The sequence below is a fragment of the Microchirus variegatus genome, assembly GCF_963457635.1.
Source record: "Microchirus variegatus genome assembly, chromosome: 22".
Lineage (NCBI taxonomy): Eukaryota > Metazoa > Chordata > Actinopteri > Pleuronectiformes > Soleidae > Microchirus > Microchirus variegatus.
In genome coordinates, this window is record NC_139823.1 from 8923793 (window position 1) to 8939178 (window position 15386).

A 15386-nucleotide genomic window follows, 5' to 3' on the forward strand; every position below is an offset into this window, starting at 1 on the left:
AGTAACATTACAGCAGATGACTATAAAATTGGTTATTAATCATTGATAAATACTGTAAGCACATAGTAGGGCTAGTAAAGAAAGGTAGAAATAGCAAAAAGGGAAAGAGACAAATACGAGGAATGCAGTTCCAATAATAGATAGATAGAATAATAAGTGACTATGTGCTTGGATTTACATGAAATCAATCTCAATTTAAAAAACCTGTAAACTTTGCTTTTATCCTGCACATAAATATTTAAATGGAACATTTTATTTTCGAGAAAAATATATTAGTTATTGTCAATAAAAACGTACTTATATACATTAAAGCTGCTATCAGGAAACACAAATATTTAAATACATGTTTAGCTCTATGTTTAGACAGCTATCATTGTAGCGTGAGTCACAGCCTCTGGTCTGACAGTGAATCGAGGAGATAAACCAAGGAACTCAATGAGATGCTGATCACTGGAAGATAGCAAAAAACGAAAACATTGCACCAGCTCCATATTGGCAATTATAGCAGCCCAGTCACTGACATCAGCCGTCAAAGTATAATTCAAGGCCCAGTGTGAGATTTTATTTTTACTCACCCATATTTTGGATGCAACACAATGGCTCTGGGGTTTTCAAAGCAGTAGGTATTATTGGCATCCACGCAGTGTTCAGCCAGTTTCTTCACAAATCTTCCATCCAGTTCAGACACTTTGAGACAATCCAGCATGCTATCCACCCAGTAAAGTTTCCTTGCAATCCAATCGACAGCAAGGCCTTCCCCATGTAGAACTCCATTGACCACCACCTCTCTGTTACTGCCGTTGTAGGACATCCTCTCTATCACTCTCCGGCTCACATCAATCCAATAGAGACGTTTGTCGACACGATCAAAGTCCAGGGCCACCACGCTGGTCAGGCCCTGCAGAATCAGAGAGTAGGCTTGCCCATCTGTTGATAGGTTCCTTAGATAATAGCGGTTGCTGAAGATGAGGTAAGGTGAGATGTTGCTGTTCTGACGGCAGCTGCGGCCATCTGGCTCTCGCAGGAATCCCGGGGCGCACTTGCACACATAGGAGCCAACAGTGTTCTCACAGACCTGGCTGCACACGCTCGGTGTCTCCACACACTCGTTTACATCATCACACGATTTGCTGTCAGACATGAGGTGGTAGCCCGGACGACAAGTGCAGATGAAGCTGGTGGGTGTGTCGGTGCAATTGTGATCACAGTGATGGATCGATGGATCTGTGCATTCGTTGATACCTGATAAGATAAGAGCAATACATTTATTCAAGCCAGCCACAGAGAAAAAACCTTTTCAGACCAATATACTCATGGAGGACAATCTGCAAGCAATTGTATTAATGTACTGATTTATTTGCTCATTTGATGGTGTTGTTTTTTTGGTAAAGTATATTCTTTTACTTAAAGCTCATTATTCTTCAACTCAACATATTAGCTGCCCAGTCTGTGTAGTAAATATGCTGTATGTCATGTCAACAATCTTAAGGAAATAAAATCTCCCTACTATACTACTTGCTCCCTACCAAACTACTTGCAACACTTTTGAAAAGTGTTAAATTTTGAGTGAAAACTACATAAGAAAACCCTCCGGCAAACAAACCAGCAAAATGTGTATTTTTGTCACACAATTTCTTAAACTACTCTGAAAACATCTTTATACTCACCACATCCCTTCTCGTCACTGTTGTCGGAGCAGTCGTCGTTCCTGTCGCAAACCTGGCTCAGAGGAATACAGTGTCCATTGTCACATCTGAACTCTCCAGGGGCGCAGGTCGGTGCTGATGTGTGGCACATGTGCTCCTGCTCATCAGACTCATCACCGCAGTCATTGTCCCCGTCGCAGACAAAGTCGTGAGACACGCAGCGGCCATTCTGGCAGGTGAACTGGTGTTGTAGACAGGGCTGGTAGGTGCAGCCCAGCTCATCACTGCTGTCCCCACAGTCATTACGACGATCACACCTAATTGTAAAAGAAGAGTCACAACCAATCTCAAGTTTCCACACACGTGTTGACAGATGTGATTTTAATATATGAGTTTTTCTTTAACCTGTAGGAGCTCCGGATGCAGAGGCCATTACTACAGGTGAACTCATTTACGCCACAGGATCTGCGTGAGCAATTTTGATGCTCGTCTAATGCATCTGCGCAGTCTGCATCTCCATCACATAACCAGTCACGTGGGATACATTTCCGCTGAGGTGGTTGATTGTTCACGCAGGTAAACTCTGCGCTTGAACATGTGCGATTAGCTGGAAAGAAAAAAGAGTCAGGGATGGAAATTTACCAGAAGTTTAATATTGACAATCATGACCAAATCTGGATTATTGGAAAGCCAAACATTCCAAGCTGCATTTCATAACATGCAGACATGACCTCAAATTCTTCATCCATCTAATGCAATTGATTCACATTGTTTGTCTCCTACAGCGGCTCAAGCGGTGCTGAAAACTTTAGCTTCAGGCATCTTATTGTCAGAGCACACGCTAGTGAGACATAAGAGTCTTGATCCTTCCTGAGCCAGGAAGCCAGAGAAAAGAGACACGCACAAAGTAACGAGTGAGGCAGGAGAAATCAGGAATGTCAGCTCTTTGGACTGGAGACCTTCTTAAGGTTCTGGGCACTGACGAACAGTGTCTCCCCCTTAACACTCTCTAGTCGTGTGCATTCTAATCCATCAGAGTCTTGAATAACAACAGCATTAGGAAGCAGGAGGGGGGGAAAGTGGAGTAGTAGTAAACATGAGGGTGGTGGCCTGTGATGGGAGGAGATGAAGAATTGGGAAAATGTGGAATAAACATGCAAAATTAGAGGGGAGGAGACAGAAAACATGAGAGATATTAAAGGATGCATACCACAATTATGTCTCTGATCTTCATCACTCATGTCTCCACAGTCGTTGTCCCCATCACAGATCCAGGATGAGGCAATACACCTGCCATCATCACAGCGGAACTGATCTGTGTTGCAGGTTCTGACCAGTGTGGCTGCAGAGACAAACAGTAAACTGAAGACCAAGACAGTATAACATATTATGCCAATATGTAATGACTTATAACTCAACATAAACATATACATAACAATCTTGTGTTACAACTTTTTTGCAAGTACTAATTATTTTGGGTACTTCCCTACTACTTTTCATCTAATAAGAGACAAAACAACACTGGCTTTCAAAACAGTCATGGCAGCTCCATGTTCCCAAGCATGGTGAGCTGTCTAAACAAAAGCCAAAGTGAGGCTCTGTAACCCCTGGTGGACAAAAGGAGGGGGAGGTGGTGTTTGCCAGAGGACACTGAGGGGCGTCACCATGGAGGAATGCCGCACACAATGGGAGGCCTGACTGACCACACCATCAACAAAGAAATACACCAGCGACTCACACTCTCCACTGCATCACTCACAGTGCTTTCTCACACCAGCACACAGATGAAGACTGGCAGACAGACACAAACACACAATAACCGAGCAGCTGATGGGTCAGGGGCAGGCACACAAAGCCAGCAGGCCCATTTTGGGGGTGAGGGAGTTGTGCGACACTCACTGCAGGAGAGGGGCTCATCAGAGCCGTCAGCACAGTCGGCCCCTCCATCACAGTACCAGTGGGCAGGGATGCAGCGGCCGCTGGAGCAACGGAACTCACTCTGAGAACATGTGGATGTAGCTGTGTAGAGGACGATAGGTGATAGTGAGGGACTGTATGATAATTACTATTTCTGACACTGTATTTGTTTGCTTGGTCTATTATATTTAAATGTCAAAAATCTTAGAGTGATATCAAAACACAGCAGTGTGTCTTCAGTTCTTGTCAGTAATTCAACATTAAGTTCATCTGGGGTGATGTGTCAGTTTGAAATGCTTTTAAAAACGCAGATTACAATGCTTTTCCTATGAGCCAGAGCTGAACTCACCACAGTGTGTTGGGCTTTCATCACTCATATCCCCACAGTCGTTGTCTCCGTCACACAGGTATGAACGTGGGATGCAGATGTTGGTAGACTGACATTTTGTGTGTTCTGGTTGGCAGGTTCTCTCCGCTGTCACATCAAGAAAATTCATAGTAGATTTACTGAAAGTCATATGATCAAAATCTATTTTAATTATGTGGCAGACATGGGATACTTACGGCAGTTTTGTTCATCAGAGGTACCATTGTCATAGCAGTTGTTGATGCCATTGCAAACATAGTCCTTCGCAATACAGCGTCCATTGTTGCAGGTGAACTCTGTGTTGGGGTCACATGGTCGGAATAGACAGCCAGCCTCGTCGCTGTTGTCTCCACAGTCGTCATAGTGGTCACAGCGATAGTGGTAGGGCACACATCGTCCATTGCCACAAGTAAACACTGTGGGCTCACAGGTGTGGAAGGCTACCAAATGAGAAACGTACAAGTCAGTAATCAAAACACTCAAGAGCAAGATCAGGAGAAAGAGGGGTGGTACATACAAGCAGCAGACACTCATTTTACCTGACAGTGCAACAAAAGATGACAGCAATCGTGGGACTGCATGCAAAGATACAAGCATATTGGTTCAAACATTAGTGTTGATTTGTTATTAAATAGTTAGAGGTAGCATGTTAAAAGTGCAAACATACACACCAACAAGGTTGAAGTCAGATTTAGGTCCTAAGAGAAAAATTGTTATCAGAAAAACAAAAGGAAATATGTATTAGTGGAAGATATAGAAGTTAAGTAAAAGATTAAAGTTCTGATTCATTCATTCATTCAGGGGGAGAAAAGTGTTAATCTTTGAGAAGTGTTGTTAAAAAATCAGCTTATACATTATACATGTATAATTAACTCATTGTGTTTGGAGAATATCCTACCACAGACTCTCTCTAACTCATCACTGCCGTCTCCACAGTCGTTGTCATTGTCACATTTCCACTGGGCACGAATACACCGTCCATTCATGCAGGTAAACTGTCCTGGCTGGCACCGAGTACCGTTATCAGGGATGCAGTGCTTCTTGTCGGCCAGGTACCAGCGACCCTCTGATGGACACCTACACTCAGCTCCGTCGGGTCCTAACCAGATAAAATTGGAGTTCTAAAATTACAGAATTAAATAAATAACATGTTGGTGTGACAATGACACACTGCATCTACCTGGTGTACAGATGTGACTGCAGCCTCCATTAAATTGCTGGCAGGGGCTGTCACACTGCTGCTGCTTCCTGCTGGATACCACATGAATGTCCATAGGCCGAGATGGAAGGCTCTGAATCATGACCCTCTGATCAGAACCATCGTGTTTATTGGCCCGATAGATGCTGCGTGTGTTCCAGTCGGTCCAATAGATGAACTGGCCAAACATGGTCATAGCAAACGGGTAGATGGCAGTGCTGACAATCACCTCCCGATTAGACCCAGTGAGAGAGGATCGTTCAATCTTCTGTCTGATGGCAAAGAAAAATAATGATAATAGCAGAATGAGACACTATAGATAAATCTACATGTTACCACAGTGTTTTTAGTATCTTACAAGCTGGCATCTGCCCAGTAGAGCCTTTCCTCTTCATAGTCCAAAGTCAGTCCATTGGGCCACACAAGACTACTGTTTACAACCTCTGTTCTGAAGTTACCACCCAAGGTGGCACGCTCAATCTTTGCATGGGTTCCCCAGTCTGTCCAATACATGTATCTGTGGGACAGGAAAACATTTATTTCATCTTTTAAAAATGTTTTGTACCTTCAAAAAAAACAAGACAGAGCGAAAGTTTCGGGAAATGACAGGCCTGGGAGCCATAGGAATTAATTGTTGCACATCACTCCAACACAGAAAAACGTATTTCTAAATCCCAGTTTAATCTAATGAACGAACAGCGTGAAGTTAGTGGAAGACTTACCCTCTACAAGGATCTAACATGATTGCCCTGGGCCTTGACACATGGGCAATTATAGTCCTCTGAGAGCCGTCCACAGACATGGAGTTAATGCTCTGGTTAACATAATCACTATAGTAAATCCTTCTGTTAATCCAGTCATATGCGATACCATCAGGAGCCCCAAGATCTGTCATAAAACAAAAAGGCACAATATCATGAGTAATATCTCTGGTATTGTTCTCTTCATCCATACAAAGCCAACCAAAAGAGTGCAAAATATACCTAAAGCCACCATTACAGGGGCAGAGGTGGGAGAGGACAGGCTGATGTAGCCGATCGTGCTTGCTCCTGCACCTGAGCTCAGTGTGTAGTAGACCCTCCTGTCTGTGAAGTCAAAATCCAGCGCCACAGAGGTTCGTGGCACATTGACAACAGGGAAAGGCAACGAGTGGTCCTCAGGGTCGAGACGTAGGCTGCGCACTGTGCTCTCAGTTGTGTAGATGAGATAATCGTCCTTTGACACCACACAGCTCTCATTATCTGCTGCAAGATCCCCAAAGGCACAGCTACATTTCTTGTTGCCAGAACCTGGCAGGGCAAAGCACAAGTGAGCACAGCCTCCATTGTTTTCAATGCAGGGGTTGTAGTTAAGCTCCTGAGCAGAGGTTGGCTGGGAATGTTGGTCGAAGATGGCAACGTCTCTTAGCATATTTATGTTGTCTCTAATAACAGCAGGTTGCTCCGTGTTACTGGGGTCTTTGCTTGCTTGAAACACCTTCTTCAGGTTTCTGTCCACCCAAATGATGCTATTCTCAAATACTGTGATCCCGTAAGGAGTTGGATAGCGGCTGCCATACCTGACTATCTCTGTCTCCCCTCCCTGAGGGTTGACTCGAGCAATCATATCCAGGGAGTCATCCACCCAGTATACATATCCAGTCTGCCAGTCGAGAGCAAGACCTCGTGGAGTGATGATGCCTGATGACACTAAAATTGTGCGGTTGGTTCCGTCCAAGAGGGCTCGCTCAATTTTGGGGTTCTGGCCATAATCAGCCCAGAACAAGTATCTGTTTCTAGGATCAACAACAATGTGGCGTGGCATGTCCACCTGGGTCTTCAAGAGCACCCTGCGGAAAGTGCTATTCAGGTGGAGCACCTCCACGTATGTCTCGGTCAGGAATGCATTGGTGAAGTACAAATTACCTGGGGACAGATAAAACCAAATAAAACCAAATAAATGGTAGAATGTTATATCTGCTTCACATGGATAAAATATACATGGATCAAGTGAAAGACATGCAGCATGCATGGTATTGAATGGACATAAATCAAATCCAAAATGGCATTATTGTTTACTCACATGACTTAATGGCACATTTATGGTTAAACAAAACAAATACTGTGTTGGCCATACACAGTATAAGAGCTGACACAACAAGCATACCTGCAGCCCAGTCCACAGCAATGCCTCGTATGCCGTTGCGTCCTATTCCAGATGTCACTATGCTACGTAATCCTGAGCCATCTGGCTTGATCCGTCTGACCCCGTTCTGAATCGCCACAGTGCTGCTGAAGTCACACCAGTAGATGAAACCAGAAGCCATGTGTACATCAATGTGTAAGGCATTACGGCCTGAAAAAAGGATAACCATGCCATTATTCTTACATCAAACACAATGATAATTTATCTGTCTGCCAGTTTAATCAATTTTTAACACAGGTTATTTAACATTTTTAAATTATTAGCATATGTAGCTTAGGAAAAGGTGTATGAAAGTCACTGACCTCTCCCAGCCACAGGCACCATGGCCTCAGAGTGGTCTGATCCTTCCAGACTAAAGCCTTTGATTGCAGACAGAGTGGAAATCACGATAAAGGACTGGTAGGGAGTGCAGGTCCTGTTGTCCGCACTGAGTTTAAAACCTGTGGCGCATGCACACGTAAAGAGACCCTGTGGCCGAGGCAAGCACAGCTGCTCACATGCTCCAACATTGTCGGTGCAGCCATTGGATGTTCCTGCAGAAGCTGAGTTTGAGGAGAAACAGTGTGACAAAACAAGCCAGAGTACAAATGTATGTTCTTAAGAGTGATCATGTCACCCTGCATGACTCACTCTCTCTATGGTGCACTTTCAAGACTCTGAGGCCAGAAACGTTGTCTCGAAACACAACCCTGTTGGCTCCCGTAGACTTGTCCGCTCTCTCTATGACTTCAAAGTTGCGGTCAGTGAAGTAGAGGTAGTTTTCATAGACAGCCACACCCCAGGGATGAGAGAGGCCTGTTACTATGGTGATACGGTTACTACCATCTGGGTCACCACGCTCAATCTGTGGAGATCCAATGCAAGGTAAGTCAAATTCAGTGATGAATTTTACATTTCGACCATCACATAGTGATCACATAGTGATGCAATTAAACTTTTTTGACAACTTTAGAGAATGAACATAATGTGAAAACCCACCATGCCAGTGCTTGTAACAGCCCAGTACAGCTTGTTCTCTCGGATGTCGACGGTGAGGAATTCAATGTGATCTAGGTTGTTGGTGAACAGGGTGACAGGGTTGAGCCCGTCCATGTCTGCAGATGCCACCTTGGCAGGAATGCCACTCTCTGTTCCCTGGTCTGTCCAGTATAGTTTGCTGTAAAGATTATAATTTACAAAAATTTGCATTTTAGTAATAAAGGAACTGCATGTACATTTAAACAGTAACAATACAAAGTTTAGTCTCGAACATAACTTTTCAGGAACCCAGCATTGCTTTCACAGTAATAATCACATTTATTGTGATTATAAAATGTTTTTCTTCCAGTCAGAGAACTTCATCAGTCATGAGTTACACACAGTCATTAGTCATGGTGCCAAAATAAGAGTTGCAGTGCAATGAAATGAACAGCAATGGTTAAGAATTGTTTCTCTTTCATTTTGATCACGTTATTGTAAGTTGCTGAGGTCTGAAAGTGCAGTGTGGTATTCAGTAACACCGGTTAAGTTGTCTCTAGAGGCAGAGCAGATGGCGATGAGGCGGCTGTTAGAGCTCAGTAGCTGTGGGGAAGAGGGGCTGTGCCAGGACTTTGTTAAATTGGGCTTACCCACGTGCTGGGTCCACTGCAATGCCAACGGGACTTCCAGCGCCAGTTGGAGAGCCGTTATTTGTGATTAGAGTTTTCCTGTACTGCACCTCCCCTCTCAACTTCAAAACCTGACCATGCGCATACACAAACAGATTTAGTTATTGTACTGAATAGCTAAGACTGACTAGCATACTGTTATATGTAAGCAGTTATAACAACAAGGCTAAGTTTTAGTTATCTCACCTCAATAGATTGGGTAGCTGGATTGGTGTAGTATAGGTTCTCTGTTAACCAGTCCAAGGCCAGGCCTACAGGGGAGCCCAGGATGGCTGCAGGGGCAAACTCTGTCCTGTTTGTTCCATCTGCTTTCACTCTATGAATCTCTCCCTGGAAGAAAGGTAGCTGGATTAATCGCTATTTCTGCTTAATGTACATTAGTAAAAGAGTTTTTGTTTTATTTTAGTGTCCACTCTGTTTCCCAGTGGATGTCCTTGAAAAATATAGTAAGTCTTGAACTATTACAACACATGAACAAGCATAGCACATAAACAGACAAAAATGGGAAAGTAGAAACATTGAACAACACTTTAGATACTATAGTTACTTACAGGGTGCTCCACCCAGTAAATGGTTTCCTCACTGTCGTCAAAGTCAACATCATAACCGTTCTGAAGCCCGGCCACAGGGACCATGGCATCATTACTCTTGTCATCGGGGTTCAAGGAAATGCCATAGATGATGCTGTCTCTGACAACCACCAAGAAAGGATCCTCAACTACAAGTGGAATAAAAAATAATAAACTCAACAAGCTGCTACCCCTCCAGTAAAAATACAAACAAACAAAAACTGAATCATTGTATCTTCTAATTTTGACAAAATGCTCCTAAACTAGAGATGGCACATTTCAAGGCTGTGAATCTTTAAATACTTTTTAAAATAAAAACTAATTCTGAAACAGTGCTAGGACAGCACAGTACCAAGTACCAAGCTAACAACTCTTTATCTATAAAGAGGATTGACTGGTGAAAGTTGGTTCCACAATCTGATTTGCTTTGTCATCAGAGATTTGAATCAATGAATGGTTGTGGGACATTTTCATTCTTGGATAATCGTTGGCCTCAGGGGGGAAAACTGTGTTCTGCTTGGCTTCATTGGGCTGAAACCTGAGATGAGTTAAGCTGTTGACCTAAGGCAGACTCTTTGGACTTCAAATTAAAGGCCCCCTTTCTTTTTGAGACCTTGAAGGACATGCTTGTATGATTCTTATGACTGGAAGAGCATTTTACATGAGAGTCTAAATGGAAGACTGTTGAAAAATACTTGGATTAATCTGTGATACAGTTTGGACATTTGAAAAGATTTCCCTTCTTACCAACATTGCAATGGCTGCATTGAGACAAGAATTACAACGTCTTCTACAACAAGTTTGCTCTTTTAAAAAGCAGCCACATTAAGCAGTTTGCCAACTTATCAACTACATCTGACCTGACTTCCTATTTCATCAAACTGAGTGATGACAGTTTACCTCCATTTGCCATTTGGCAGAATGCCTACCTCTGGTGCAGGTGATTTGGTCTGCTGCCAATGTCCAGCCTGAGGGGCAAGCACACGAGTAATACCTCGGCCCCACCGCAGAAAGCAGACAGTTATGAGTACAGGAGCTCCTCAGGCAGTGGTTTTCACCTAGGGATTATAAAACAAAACAGGCACACAAAAGATCACATGCACACCCACAAAAAGAGTCAGTATCAGCTAATACTGATGCCACAGAAATTTGTTAATGATATTTTCATTGCCATACCTGCTGGCTGCCTGGTTGGGTGTACTGCCAGCAGACCCATAGGCTGAGGGAGGTTGAACAGCATCACTGTTTGGTTCTCCCCATGCCACTTATGGGCTCGCATCACACGGTTGATGTATCTGTCGGTCCAATACACAAAATCCTCAAAAATGGTAATTGCGTGGGGATGTTGAAGTACCTTTTCATAGAGAGCAGCAAAAGAAAAATAGAGTGTCTTACACATACTTTTCAAAAGGAAATTATTTGTGCTCTGCTTAATTTGTGATAATTAACACAAATAAGGTCTCAACAGATAATTTACTACCTTCTTAAACACTCACCAGGTCACTGGAGAGAACTTGCTTTCTGTTGTTGCCGTTAAAATCACAGTAGTCGATAAAATCCAAGTAAGCGTCAGCAAAGTATAACAAGTTGTTTGGGTAGTCTATGGTCAGACCGTTGGGCCAGTACAACTTGTTGCTCACGATAACGGTCCTCATTTTTCCATCCATGCTGGCCCTCTCGATACGGGGGTTCCTCCCCCAGTCGGTCCAGAATATAAGATGAGCACTAAAAAAACAAATAGTCTTCTTTAACGCTAATTGCCTCAATAATAAAAACACATATACATAATAAACAAACAATTCAATAAAATAAAAACCTCTCTGAACAGCACTGACCTGTCCCTTGGATCCAGCACCAGACCTCGAGGATTGGTAACATTTCCACTAACTAATACAGTTCGATGGGTCCCATCCAGCTTAGACACTTCAATTGTCTCCAGGACATAGTCAGTCCAGTACAGGTTCCTGCCCACCCAGTCAACAGCAAGGCTCTCTGTCACAGTTACTCCACTGTCAAATATCTGTCCACAAGAGACTCAATCTTAGTCGAAGCTGTTTAGATGTGGGGCTGTGTCTAAATGTAGTGTACTGGAAATAATGTTAGGTGCACAATTTCTATTGTAATGAAAGGGTACAAATCAAACTTACCACAGTTCTATCAGTGCCATTTTTGTAAGCACTCCAGATTCTGTCCTGGCTGGTATCAGACCAGTATACACGGTCAGTGACAGAGTCAAAATCCAGGGCCACAATGTTGCGCCCGTCTCTAACCAGTGAAGAGACCACGTTGGGCTGAGCAGTAATTTCATCTTGCACAATCTGATTTCGACTGGCCACGAGCAAGAAGGCCTGACGAGAATCTGTCAACAGACATCAAGCCTCCTTTATCAACGTTTCATGTCAATTCTCAAGTTAATAAGAGCATTTATCAGCTTTTGTATATCTACCAAGACATATACAACCTGACTGTTAAATGTGTTCCTACTCAAATAGCAAGCCTTTGGGAATGCACGTTTGTCCAGATAATGACTTATTGTATTGCCAAATCTTTCAGTGGGTTATCTGTGTGGAAGAGGAGCTCATGTCAGGCACACTCCCCATAAACAGCCCTTTGTTGGTGATTATGTCCTAATTACACCACTGATGGGCAGTGAGTGACATATATGTTATTTGTCTTATCTGCAGAAATCAGAGCAGCAGAGACAGACAAAGGAGAAGGCAGTGTGTCTGTCCTGCAGTTTGGGGGCCAATGCCCTCCTCCCATAATAGTTTGTTCTTGCTCAACAGCCAGCACAGGGAGGAAAGCAGATATGAGCTGTAAAGGCAAATCATGTTGGCATACAAATCACTGTAGGGCTAATAATATAACTATTTCCGATTAACGTAGTTACTACCAGGGGACAAATAGGCTCCATACAAAGAAGGTTTAGCACATAATCCATCCTCACCAGAGGCCTTGCAGGTACGCTGGTCTGCTTCAAGAGTATAGCCATCCTGACAGTGGCAGCGAAAAGAGCCTCTCTCATTAAAGCAGTGCTGGCTACAAAGTCCAAGGGGATTACACTCATCGATGTCCTCACAGGTTTTGGAGTCATTGCTCAATTGATAACCCACCGGGCAGGTGCACTGAGCCCCAAATGGCCCCTGGATGCAACCATGGGTGCAGCCAGCATTGTTGTCAGAACAGCTCTCTTGATCTGTGATAAAAGCAGGGCAAACAAATGAGTACTGAAATTACACATTGAACAAAGTAAAAAAAAAGACAACACGTAACAAAGTTGACACAGGTCGTCCATAAAAACGATATTATGCATATTGAACTATTATACTTAACAACGAAGGACAAACTATCATCATTAAAATGAGATTAGAAATGCTATTTTGAGCCAGGGCTAGTTTTCATACACATTTTTGCAGGACATTATTGTTATATTTACCACACAGATTTTACTAGGAACAAATTATTCCTTTGAATGCGATTTGAAAAAAATCTGTCACTATTAATGTAGTTAATAGAAATATTGTTTAAGTTGAAAAATTGATCAAAAACTACTTTCAGAGTATCTACCAATGATTGAAAGTTTGTTCCTACCTGGCAAAGGCTCATCTGAAAGTTGTGAGGAAGGCAAGAAAGGAAAATCATTTTCTGGTTAATACAGGTCAAATCACACACATGCATGATTTTGACACACAAAAAATACAAAGACAAACAAATTAATTGAAACTGCAAAAAATGTGGCAATTGACAAAATCAGAACAGGGTATTAAATGTACTGCTGTGAAAAGGACCGCCATCAAAGACAATTCCAATGTATAGAAATGTGCAATGACAATAAAGAATCAATCAAACAAATCAATCAAATCAAATGATTGTCATGTGATGTGAAAATTTAACTGAATTTGAAGGGACCAGAAAGACTGGACATGTGATTATTCAAAAAAACAACAACAAAAAAAAACAGTTCATAACAGACAAAAATTACTAAATCAGATTACAGACTTACTGCAAAGAGGAGACTCGTCAGCACCATTAGGGCAGTCAGGAGTGTTGTCACACACAGTGGTGAGATTGACGCACACACTGTGGCCAGGACACTGCCACTGCCAGCTTGGACAGCGGAAAGGTGGTGTGGGACAGTCTCGTTCATCACTCATATCCCTGCAGTCATTGTCACCATCACAAATCCAGCTGCGCAACACACAGTTTCCATTGTCACAGCGGAAGAGGGTGGAAGGGCAAGTGCGAGGTGGGCAGGCGTGGTGTTCGTCACTGCCATCCTCACAGTCTGGATGACCATCACACTCCCAGGTGGATGGGACACAGCTCCCATCTGACTGGCACTGGAACTCAGTCTCATGGTGGCACATCCCTGGAGGCCTGGTGGCTGTAAAGCATAAGGAAACACCATCAACAGCAGGTAAATCCACACATTTGTGACATATTAATTAAGTATTGCTTCAGTTTTGAAACCGAAGGCCAAATCATTTTCAGTCAATACTCACGACAGCCTTGTTCGTCTGAGCGATCACTGCAGTCAAAGACTCCATCACATCTGTAGTAGGAGTTGATGCACTGGTGACTTCTGGAGCACTTGAACTCATTGACAGTGCAGTTGTAAACTGAAAAAAATCCAGTGGAGTATGTTAATACCGATGCTACATATTTCTGCATTTGTGCACCAAGTAATGAGATCAGTGAACAAAGAGGCTTAACAAATGCTAAATTTTATAGGACAATTTACCTCGGTCACATTTTAGCATTTTTACCTGATAAAATCAGGAATAAAACTAACCACATTACAAGTTTGCAAGTTACCACCAGATGTGACCAAATGCATGTCCAGAAAGTGCTCACCACATCCCTGCTCGTCTGCCCCATCCACACAGTCCCTGTCTCCATCACAGACATAGCTGGGGTCTATACAACGATGGTCTGGACACTGAAACTGTCCTGGATGGCACGTGCTACTCAGATCTGTCAACACACATTTTTAGACAAGAACATGAACCTTTGCCATTGAGCTAATCTCCTGGACTTCCTTCCTTTCCTGCACAGGTCTGATGAGATGAAAAAAAGAAATAAAGAATGCTTTGGTTTTAATCTGATACAGGTTTCTATGTGACTTAACCAGTTTGCATAGCTGTTTAATATGTAGGTATTTAATTCATCACATTAGAGTAATGATGACAGGCTACTACTTAATGCTCTATTTATACCAATCTCGTGTGTAGATATAACAAAGTAACTTTCATCCCTAAAATATCTATCAACGATGGAGACAAACATAGCTGACACGAGGAACATTCCAATCAATTTTCTCAATACTCCTCAACGTTAATATACTTGCTTATCTCATGTTTAACATGTTTAAAAACAATATCCTGAAAACATTGTAGATCATTGCCAAAACTTAATAATTTCTTCCTCAGACCCCAAACCAAATCCCCAGAAAATGTGATTGAAATTCCTCAGAGGAGGTTACAAACTGTATTAATTTTGGGGTTCATCTCTTTGACTGACATACTCACCACAGTCAGCTTCATCTGAGCTGTCCCCACAGTCATTATCAGTGTCGCAGCGCCAAGTAAATGGGATGCAGCGGTGGTTGGCGCAGGTAAACTGATTGACAGGACAAGTTCCTGGCACCTGTGTAGGGCAATTGTTCTCATCGCTGTTATCAAAACAGTCATTGTGCCCATCGCAACGCCATCCTGCAGGTACACACCGTTGATTGGCACAAGTAAAAGCAGAGGGGGAGCAAGTGGTGTCTGAAAAAAAAAATAATCTTGATTAAATATCGTAGTAGTGAATATATAATAATAATAATAGTGAACTGAATTGTAAAAAAAAAGACCCAAT

At 42.7% G+C, this 15386-nt stretch overlaps 1 protein-coding gene across 1 annotated transcript in view; it reads right to left on the minus strand.

Moving 5' to 3' along the window:
- Nucleotides 1-15386, minus strand: part of lrp2a (low density lipoprotein receptor-related protein 2a) — a gene marked incomplete at both ends in the record, with an annotated part of 40212 nt that overhangs the window by 11386 nt on the left and 13440 nt on the right. Inside the window, 32 exons of the mRNA XM_083908793.1 lie at nucleotides 576-1242; nucleotides 1668-1963; nucleotides 2052-2253; nucleotides 2857-2988; nucleotides 3546-3665; nucleotides 3913-4038; nucleotides 4128-4370; nucleotides 4470-4505; nucleotides 4602-4628; nucleotides 4829-5029; nucleotides 5111-5400; nucleotides 5487-5645; nucleotides 5851-6016; nucleotides 6112-7032; nucleotides 7274-7462; nucleotides 7615-7854; nucleotides 7943-8156; nucleotides 8291-8468; nucleotides 8920-9029; nucleotides 9145-9288; nucleotides 9510-9676; nucleotides 10457-10585; nucleotides 10704-10881; nucleotides 11024-11252; nucleotides 11363-11547; nucleotides 11675-11886; nucleotides 12475-12723; nucleotides 13119-13133; nucleotides 13531-13911; nucleotides 14030-14146; nucleotides 14382-14501; nucleotides 15056-15295. Of these exons, the coding sequence (XP_083764919.1) occupies nucleotides 576-1242; nucleotides 1668-1963; nucleotides 2052-2253; nucleotides 2857-2988; nucleotides 3546-3665; nucleotides 3913-4038; nucleotides 4128-4370; nucleotides 4470-4505; nucleotides 4602-4628; nucleotides 4829-5029; nucleotides 5111-5400; nucleotides 5487-5645; nucleotides 5851-6016; nucleotides 6112-7032; nucleotides 7274-7462; nucleotides 7615-7854; nucleotides 7943-8156; nucleotides 8291-8468; nucleotides 8920-9029; nucleotides 9145-9288; nucleotides 9510-9676; nucleotides 10457-10585; nucleotides 10704-10881; nucleotides 11024-11252; nucleotides 11363-11547; nucleotides 11675-11886; nucleotides 12475-12723; nucleotides 13119-13133; nucleotides 13531-13911; nucleotides 14030-14146; nucleotides 14382-14501; nucleotides 15056-15295 (6883 nt within the window). The remainder of the gene's footprint in view (nucleotides 1-575; nucleotides 1243-1667; nucleotides 1964-2051; nucleotides 2254-2856; nucleotides 2989-3545; nucleotides 3666-3912; nucleotides 4039-4127; nucleotides 4371-4469; nucleotides 4506-4601; nucleotides 4629-4828; nucleotides 5030-5110; nucleotides 5401-5486; nucleotides 5646-5850; nucleotides 6017-6111; nucleotides 7033-7273; nucleotides 7463-7614; nucleotides 7855-7942; nucleotides 8157-8290; nucleotides 8469-8919; nucleotides 9030-9144; nucleotides 9289-9509; nucleotides 9677-10456; nucleotides 10586-10703; nucleotides 10882-11023; nucleotides 11253-11362; nucleotides 11548-11674; nucleotides 11887-12474; nucleotides 12724-13118; nucleotides 13134-13530; nucleotides 13912-14029; nucleotides 14147-14381; nucleotides 14502-15055; nucleotides 15296-15386) is intronic.